This window comes from Amphiura filiformis, chromosome 20 (genome assembly GCF_039555335.1).
Source record: "Amphiura filiformis chromosome 20, Afil_fr2py, whole genome shotgun sequence".
NCBI classification, from domain to species: Eukaryota; Metazoa; Echinodermata; class Ophiuroidea; order Amphilepidida; family Amphiuridae; genus Amphiura; species Amphiura filiformis.
Genome location: NC_092647.1, coordinates 12,998,087 through 13,007,702, shown reverse-complemented (window position 1 = coordinate 13,007,702; position 9,616 = coordinate 12,998,087). Strand labels below are relative to the sequence as shown.

At 38.6% G+C, this 9,616-nt stretch overlaps 1 protein-coding gene across 2 annotated transcripts; it reads right to left on the bottom strand.

Annotated features, from left to right (window-relative positions):
- Positions 1 to 653: 653 nt before the first annotated feature.
- Positions 654 to 9,360, bottom strand: LOC140141789 (uncharacterized). 2 transcript variants are annotated; one of them, XR_011857453.1, is made up of 2 exons: positions 9,272 to 9,360; positions 654 to 4,620 (listed from the first exon to the last, which is right to left on the bottom strand). XR_011857453.1 is itself a non-coding variant. In XM_072163652.1 (2 exons), exons 1-2 carry the CDS (start codon positions 8,659 to 8,661, stop codon positions 3,314 to 3,316), a joined length of 1,365 nt encoding a protein of 454 aa, XP_072019753.1. In that variant the 5' UTR covers positions 8,662 to 9,083; the 3' UTR covers positions 654 to 3,313. The 2 variants fall into 2 exon arrangements, 1 of the variants encoding a protein (XP_072019753.1); XM_072163652.1 differs by lacking the exon at positions 9,272 to 9,360 and adding an exon at positions 8,604 to 9,083.
- Positions 9,361 to 9,616: the final 256 nt, after the last annotated feature.

Below are 9,616 nucleotides of genomic sequence, written 5' to 3'. Positions count from 1 at the left end.
GCGTATCTTGAAAATATTTTCATTTATAACAAAATGTATTGGTGAGTTGCATTATTAGTATACAGTTCAAAATACACGTATTTGAGTGCTCCGGAGAAATCTTTGAAAAGTTTTTTGCTATTTCTTCTTGCATATATCAATATCGTTTCAGTTTCAGTTAAATAACTAACTAATAATTTTGTTCAAACAACACATTTTGAAAATTGCTAATAAAAATGTTAAATTTCAGCATGCTGATAAAAAACAAAAAAGGAGAGCACGTGGGTTAGAGGAACACGTCCATTCGAGCTTGTTCGGGCCTCTTGCCATGCTTGGTTTTGTTGCAGCAACAACGTGGTACATGGAGACGTTCTACAGAAGCACTTTATACTGGCCCCATCTATAAGAGTAAACACAACTTTAGTCCACCCACCCTTAAAGAAATTTTAAGTTTGTGCCTTAAAAATAAAAGCACCCTTCGGGTGCACAGAAATGGACGAGGAAGGGACTTCAACAAAAAATACTTTGCTTCAACTGAATGCTCTGACAACGCATATCAAGTACGTCCAACTTGTCAGGTATCATATCCTGAAGTACTCAGTTCATGAAGCGACACAATATGTGTATGTGCATATGATGAGAAGAAGAGTTGGAATAGAGTTAAAGAACTGGAAGTGAGATAAAGACACTTGTTTGTGAATGAACTATGTAGAGGACAAGAGGAAAACATGGTGTTATTGAGTAGAGATAAGTACAGAATGGAGATGATTAGAATTGAACACAGAAAAGCCCTCCACAACTTAAGCAGTCTTAAGAAGTCACTGAGGAGAAGATCTTTGTCAACCTGTACAGCATGGCAAAGTAAGGCAAATAGTTGGGATGGGTAATTGCAATGTAGACACTTCACGGAACAAGTTGTTGTATGTATCACCAAACCGCACAAATTCTACCGCAACTCAGTAAATGATACACTACCATCCCATGGCGAATCTGAAGATCTGTAGCAAGGATTCACCGGGATTGTGCCCGCTGTATGGGTACAACAAATTATAGCACTATACCATAGTCCACATCTTCAACTCCTGTCAAAGCGCATTATGAGAAGGTAGATACAACTGCAGGCATGATATGGTCCTGCGTCAAATCATATTTCCCCCACAATCAAACGGGATTCTACGGGCAAGAGTATTCAAAAAAGAAGTGAATCATGCCAGGAAACTTGACCCGATCCTTGCAACGGCAGCTGCTGAAGTTTAACTGGGTGTCTCAAAGCAACAAACATCTACTACTAAACTGAGAACTAGCTCGCATGACCCCCACCCATCCAACATCATAAGAGTTGTGACATAATACAAGCCACGATTAATAGACCACCTCATTATAGTAATGAACAGCGGTAGATGTGTCCTGGAAGAGCTAATACAAACAGACGTGCTGTTTTATTGGTTAATCACCACCAAGCAGCATTGCAATACCGCCAGCTGCATCGAATCCCTGCCATCTAGAGCTGAGGAATACTGCCCAACAATAGGAAGGATGGCAATACATAAAACCCCTCCGCACTGGCGAAGATCGCTCGGACGTGGCAACGACCACAAGGTGTTCCGGAGAGGTCTACATAACTGGCACAATAATCTATGCGGGTGATGCAGAACCTCAAACAATGCATCACATACTACAGTGCCCACTACTACTTGACGAAGCACGTTCTAACATTATCTACCAAGAATCAGGCATCAAATACCATCAGTGCCCAGAACTGTTTTGATAGGTGGAAGAATGTCATCAGAATATGACAGAAGAATCGTGACTGAGCTCAATGTGCACTCTTTTCTTATAAACATAGGCTTCAATCGCAGCTGGTGCCACTGTGTTGGAATCTCTAACTATACACATTGCATTTGAAAATAATTGATTTTACCCTGTAAACCCGTTAAGGCCCTATGTCATATGGGGAGAAGTAGGAGCACGCACAAAAACAGCCAGATTGCTATAAATGGCGGCAACATTATGAAAAATTGATGTAAATTGCCTAAAATTATGCTAAATAATTGTAATCGATCACTGCAAATCTTGCTAAATTGCAACTGATCACTACCAATCATGCTCAATTTTGATAAACCACAAGAAATTGCGGTAAATTTTACAAAGATTGTTTCAAATTTTCATCAATTTCCTAAGATCGGCAGAAATCACGACAAAATCTGTTGAAACACTGCTGAATTCTGCAAAATGGTGGTAAAAGAGCAGAGGTGCTGCTAAATATGTGTGATTTACCATTTCCCCTATGTGACATAGGGCCTCCGTTAGTTTCAAAATAATACAAAATACAATGCCTCAATTATTTGCTTTGACTAAATCCTAAAATGTATTCCAAACTTACTATCCCTCTTTTAGTCTTGTTTTCCCAACTTGAAGGTGTAAAGCGAAACAAACTACATGCAATTATTGAGCCAAATTGGAATTTCCTTCACACTTTCAAAGTTGGAATTTAGCTTACGTAGCTTGACGCAGTACAATCAAATTATCATGACCGAACCACTGTGAGAATGTGAGTCTCCTTCTTCATCCAACAGTTCATCTTGTTCTTTGGTCAATCTTTGATTACCATATTCCTCATTGAATTCCAGCACTGCATTATGTACTCGTGACGTTAAGTCATATTCCCTCGCTTTTCTATCCGAATCTGACCTAATTATGTTCTGAAGTTGAGGAATCACCAGCGGTATTGTCAATGCGTACACAAGCTTAGATGTATCCGTAACCTGATCAATGGCGTGAGCCAAATTCAGCATCGAGTAACCAAGCCACAGAAAAGCACCTTTAAAAAGGACAGTGCTTAAACCTACCACTACATGAAACCCAACAGGCTGACAATTATTGACGACGTACCTAAATAAGTCGGAACTAATCATAGATGCTGACGACGGGTTGCAGTTTTCTTTTGATTTATCAATTACTCTAGCTTCCTTGATGATATTCTGGGTTAGGCTGAAGTATCTATCATAGAGTTTGTTGACTTCTGACGTTGCATACCCACACATTGCAATTGATAACAGAATTGTGAGGTCAAGTTGTGCAAAGTTAAGCACCAAGCCTGCCAATGAGTAGATGACACAATATGTGACAGATATAGACAAGCCAGATGTGATTTTATATTCAACAATGGATATTATTAAAACAAATAATATCATACATGTGATCTGTGTGTGATTTTTGTACCCAACTTGAATAAGAAAATACCGAAAAGCAAAGAGTATGATGATGTTCATTACGAAACATGGGAAACAAATAATTAATACATATATTGTGTAAAGTACAGAAAATGGGACATTCATCCAGGCAGGGAAGGGGAGATGCCATTTACAAAGTCAAATGTATATCGCGTATCAAACGGTACCTGGATGCAGCGTTTTATATAATTCCGAAATTCGACATCCCAGGATATATGAGATTGCAGATTCATGTCTGTGGAACCTTTCATACTTGGTATTAATCTTCTGTGCATCTGAATAGTGTATTTCACTGCACTTTGTAGCTGTTCGTATTTTTTCCAAATCACAAATAAAAATATCACTGTGATGACTAAGGTACAAAAGCAGAAGGACACAAGCAATATCAAGTACGTGTTAAACCTAATCATGTACCGAAATACAGATGTTCGTTTAACATGGTAAGTGTCATCGGTGAAATACATCATGATCAAATCTAGAAAACTAACCAGATTTATCAAAATGAACATGATTAGATATCGTAGAGAAGACACAAATCTGGATCCATATTTGCCACCATTCCAAGTAAACAGCCAGTATTTCAGCCCAACCGGTACACTATCATTTGGTCCTATCCATACTTCAGAATTTGAAATGTGAATTGGCGCTTTTTCCTGCATTATCATTATTAACACGATGATTGGAATATACTGAATAAGCAAGTACTGTATTGCATTATTCACAACACTAGTGTAAGCACCACAACAATAATGTTTGGATATAACTTCCGCGATAACTTCACCAGATCCATTGTTTGTCACTGATGACCAGCATTTGTTATCAGTGCTTCTTAGGAGTACATAATGAAGTGAATAGAATAGCACTCTTACATGTGAGAAGCGGTCAGACATTAATGATTGACAGACCTGATAATCTTTACACGTTTCACGTTTTTCATTTATACTTGCGCATGCTCTATTACTACAAAGCGTCAAAAAGTTAGCCAATATTTCGAGTTTGGTCGCGTCCGAAACGTTCATGAAATTTGGACAATCCGATGTATCAATCTGTATTGTTGTATAATGAACACCCGAATTCAATGTTCCGAAGGAGACGACCAAGTAGTTATCGAAAAAATGACGTAAAAGATAACCTTTACCCTTGCTTGCCCAAATCCACGTGAATGGGTCCAGAATGCTTGTGGTTTTATTCAAATAGCCAGTTGCAGACCTAAATTCTAAATCTGTGAAATTTAGCTTCATGTATATGATGGCTGGCGAGAGTGTCATTAAAAGTTGAAGTTTGGAGAAAGAATCGTTGGTAGTTGTAAGCGTACAATTCGGTGTATTCGGGAATTGGTCCGATGACATAGTTGTTGCATCTTTGGTGGTAGCCATAGTTACATCATCAGTGGTAATCGTGTGTACATCTAAGAAAGGAAATGAAAAGAGCGTTAATTATGGCTTTAAGGTGGTACTACACCCCTGTCCAATTTTGTGCCTATTTTTGCATTTATCTCAATAATTATCGCATTGGTGACAAGTAAGATATGTATATTATAGGGCACTACTACACTGAAAATTTTATTTCAGCACAGACAACAGTTGTGGAGTTACAGTCAAAAATGAGGGTAACCAATATTTGATCAATAAATCAATAACTACTTGTCTTGAGTCACTGAAATTCCAGTGAAGTAACTGGATTTCTCGCCCCTATAATATACATAACTTTTGTTACTAGTCTTTTATTAGTTTTTGAGAAAAATGCAAAAAATTTCACAAATTTATCAACCACCTTATGGGAACAACTCAAAAGTTTGATTAAGTCCAAACAACGAAAGTCCAGGAGTCGGGTAGACTTCGAAACGTGTACAGTGAGTACTGTTTTACTGGACTAAAAGTAAATATAATCTCCTATTAAATTAAAACTTTAAGCAAATTTGTACTCAACCTAAAATACAAGGTGAGCGGGTACAACTTATTAAGACAGATCGTCCGCTAATAGATTTAATTGTAACTTGCTTTAGATCAGTTCTGTATTCCTTATTTATAAATAGCAATATATAAATTATCCATGGAGTACATGGGCACAGCTATTACACAACATCGTATTAGCAAAAAGTACCTACATAAAGCATTCACTCCATACAATTGAATAGGAAAACAAGATGTCGTTTTTCATGAATTTTCACAAAAATGACTACTGCAAAAAAAATCTGAAGATTGGCGGATCCTGTAACTTACATATGTTATGAAAAACTAATTTGAGAGAAAAGTTACCGAAAGCGATAAAAATTTTGTGCGGCCCGCGAGATTCTCGGAGATAACAAGGAAAACTACTTTTATTAAAATGCGAAAGTACATGTTAAAAGTGAGTCCTGTACGTACGAGTGTACGTTGCGATGTAATTGTAAATTTCCTAATTATTTTGATATCAAAAATTTTCAACAGAAAATTAAACGGACTATGGCCCAGAACAGGCAAATATCTAAATTTCACTGCAGTCCATTTAGGGATTCAATCATGTTTCACCGTTGTTCAATTAGGGGTTCATTCATAGGATTGAGGGCATGATCGCTGTTTATGCCCGAGGCGTGAGCCGAGGGCATAAACAGCGATCATGCCTGAAATCCTATGAATGAACCCCGTTCTACATACCAACATTCTTAGCAATTCAATACAGATGAAAATACTAAGGGTTTACAAGTTTAAATAACATTTCCATACCGTTTTCCTTCATAAATTGGAAGAAAATGAGTCTAGGCCTACTTGCAAGAGCAGCTCGGCTCATGAGGTCAACGGCCGGGAGTCAACGCGTGATACGCGTCATCTTTTGCGCCCGCGTGAGATGGGCGCGGTGACATGCGCGTATACGCAACACTAGCAAATCGTGGATCGTGTTAATTGGGTTCCAACGCTGCGTGACGCAGCTTGTTTATGCCCTGCGTACTGGTCATAAACGGTATTTATGACCAGCAAAAAAGGGCGCAAATCCAATCAGAAACGTCGTTATATCGTGAGTATGTATGAACACCGTTTAACAACGATGCGGCCGCGTCGTCTGCATGGTTTACTTCGCGAGGGCAGCTTTAGCTGCCCGAGCGAAAAACCACGCAGACGTGCCGGACGCGAGTTGTTAAACGGTGATGAACAACGGTGAAACATGATTGAATCCCTTTCAACAACGAAAAGAAGCTAAAGATCGTATAATTCACGATTATTTTAGGAGAAAATGTCAGTTAATCATTGTCACTAAGTCTTACAAGAACTTCGATGATTTCTCTGTTAATATCAGCAATAAAACTACAGAATAAAACGGCAAAGTTTAGCCGCTACCTGAAAAATACTGAATTCAACGTGTAAGCTTGCATACGCACAAAGGTTCCAGGCATCCCAGACAAACAAGAACCTAGACCTATAACTTTGGTTTGCGTAGTGAAGTCAACACTGCTTAGCAACGATTTTGACAAGGACGCAACCCGGACGCAAACAAGCAGACATGTTCGCGTCTGCAGAACATGTTGCGTTTGACGCGGGCGATAACGGCGCAGCAATCACGCAAACGATCGCGTTTTTCGTTCCAGACATGAACGCTTATTTCTCCGCGTCCGACCACCCGACCAAAATCACCTTGGATACGTGGCTTCACCTACTGCCATGGCTAGGGATGGGCAGTTACAGGTCTAGGTGGTATGTCTATGCCAGGCATGACGAATTTTACGCGCTCTCGCGCAACGCGTAGTCTCGCTCGCGTTCGCGTATACGCTACAGTAAAAGTGTGGATTCATCACGGTTTAACAACGGTTGGCTCCTGTACAAAGGTATAGGAGGAGTTGTTGAATGACAAATAATATATGTCGACAGGGAATGATTTATATCCCATGATTTAAATGTATAGGCATACAATATATTTCAAAGGTTGCCATGGAAATTTGGTTCATGAAAAGAAACATAATGAATTATTTTCTTTGTATTTTTGGCAATAATACAATATATGACCCGTGAACACGGTGAATGAGTTCTGTATAGCTAAGAATTAAGTTCAGTAAAGAGTTAGGTAGACTTATGACTATTAAAATCAGTTATGTGATAATAAACATATGACATATGTTTATTATCATAACTAATTTTAATAATCATAATATGGAATGACTTCCTTTTCTAATTTTTTGCAGTCTTCAGAAGTTTCAGAATTCATAACCATATTGGGGCCAAGAATTATAGACCTAAAAACAAACATGCAAAAATATAAATTAATTTACAAGAGGTAGAAAATTAAATTATTTTTCCTTCAAAATCGCGTGGAAATGCCTTTAAGGGACATTGAAAATAAAACATAATGCAGCTCGTGCAGTTTGTCATTGGTTATTTGTAGACCGGCGATTCAAAAAAAGTATTTACTTCTTGTTTCCTATGTGTTATTTACTTAATGTATGGTATGACTGGCTGTAAATTAGAGAAAAGTAAGATGTTATGAGTCCCGTGACGAGTTAATCAGAGTAAAGGGTACAAAAACATGATCAATGTTCTAGCATTGTTAAACTCTCTTCTATATACAACCCCATCGACGATAACGACGGTTGCGGCTGGCCCTAGAAATACTGTTTGGACTTTTCGATATTTAACACTTACGTTAGAGGTAGGGGGAAGGTTCTGCCTCCTATAACGAAAATACTTTCGTTTACTTTCGTTTATAGCACCTTATCAAACTTTTGGATTGCTCCCTAAGAAAAGGGGATATGCACTAATCCTCCCCTCCACTGTTACACACAGACAAACAGCGACGACGCCTGGGAAATAATTATTGTACAGGCAAGGAAACTAAATCAATACCCGGGATCAATACACGTGTAACTGCTATGCACGATTTGATATTCAGACGATAAATCTTTAGATACCGGAGTCGAAAATGATGAATATCTCCCGTATTTCTAAAGAAGCCGATTTTAAGGCTTGCACTTGAATATATGTGTTGAAAGAATATGATAGTCGTTAGCTTGCGTATTGACAAAGAACCGTGCATTTTGAACTCAAAAACTGACATGTGCAGAACTAAAAAATGACAGCTGTTCTCATTCGTAAACACTCGTTACACTCGGGTCACGGAAGATACACGGTACTATTATTATATAGCGCAGCGTAGGCCACTGGTAGAGGCAGTCTAAAAGCAGATGACGTACCATGCATGCTCACTGACATCTACAGAGGTCAGTCACCAGGCCTTAGTCGGATGTCCCTCTGCCCATTATGCGTCTCAAAGCTATTAAACAGGTCAAAATAAAATGGCCATGCGTGGCTGTGGATTCGATCTACCATCATGGCGATTTCTGCCATGACATCATGGCGATTTCTGCCATGAAGATATCGGGCCGATGCCACTGTGAGACGGTGTACCTTCCGTACTTTATCTTACCTTTAATAACCACCATTGTTGTTAACAACAGAATACTATAAACGAATAAAACTGACATCTTTGGTTTGTTGACGATGACCTGTTAGTTGAAGTCGCCGTTGCCTCAGCAAAATCGGAGAGAATATGTGCAATGTTGAGTTGATGAGAGCAGTGGAGTAGGAGTTGTCCTCCGGATCACATCATTACAGTTGACGATAAATTGTGAGTTCAAGTCACCGTTGCCTCAGGAAAATCGTGGGAAGATTAAGTGCAATAAAAAGTTGATGTGAGCAGTTAGGCGTTGTCCTCCGGATCATATCATGACAGTTGACTTTGTATGCCTACATCTGGGGGCGGTTTTTGTATTAGCATTGCAAAGCTATGACGAATTTTGTTGGTTTGCTCTTAACAAAGTGGGGCAAGGTATCGATCGATTATGAATAATTATGAATAATTCACATCAACTCTGATCTTATTCAGCCCATGTGATTGGTAAGTTTAGCGAATCGAATCTGTAAATAAGTAAAGGAGAGTAAAAACGCCATGTATGTAGTAGGATGGCCAGAAGTGGGTCAACTACTATGATCCCATCAGGCAGCAGTGATTTGTTTTTCCCAGAAAGTCTTCTAATTTGATAAGCGAATTTCTTTTTGCTATAATAGTATACTAATATCGAAATTAGGACTTACCGTCAATAACACGAAGGCTACACACGGGTATAAAAAATTACACAACATATTGACTACGGTGTTAGAGTAAATAATAAGCACAAATGAACCAAAAATAGATCAAGTCTGACTGAGGTTACAGTGACGTGGCCGGGAAATTCCCGGGAAATCACGTGGGCCAGCCTGCAGCATTTTACGATTCGAGGCTTGGTTTACATTTAGTTAAAGCCTTAAAGCACGATCTTATTAAATATTCAGATTTTTTTCTTTCAAAATGATAAAATAGTTAAGACTGGTCTGCTGTATAAATCAAATAAGTGTTGGCAGACTTCAAAAAATGATTTTTCTTCAAACTTTGTGCATGGA

Bases quoted from the DNA above. Each gene is read 5' to 3' on its own strand.
- LOC140141789 (XM_072163652.1), bottom strand. From the start codon at position 8,661: ATGTCAGTTTTATTCGTTTATAGTATTCTGTTGTTAACAACAATGGTG. The intron at 4,621-8,603 runs GTAAGATAAAGT...TTCCTTTCTTAG, and splicing joins AACAATGGTGGTTATTAAAG to ATGTACACACGATTACCACT.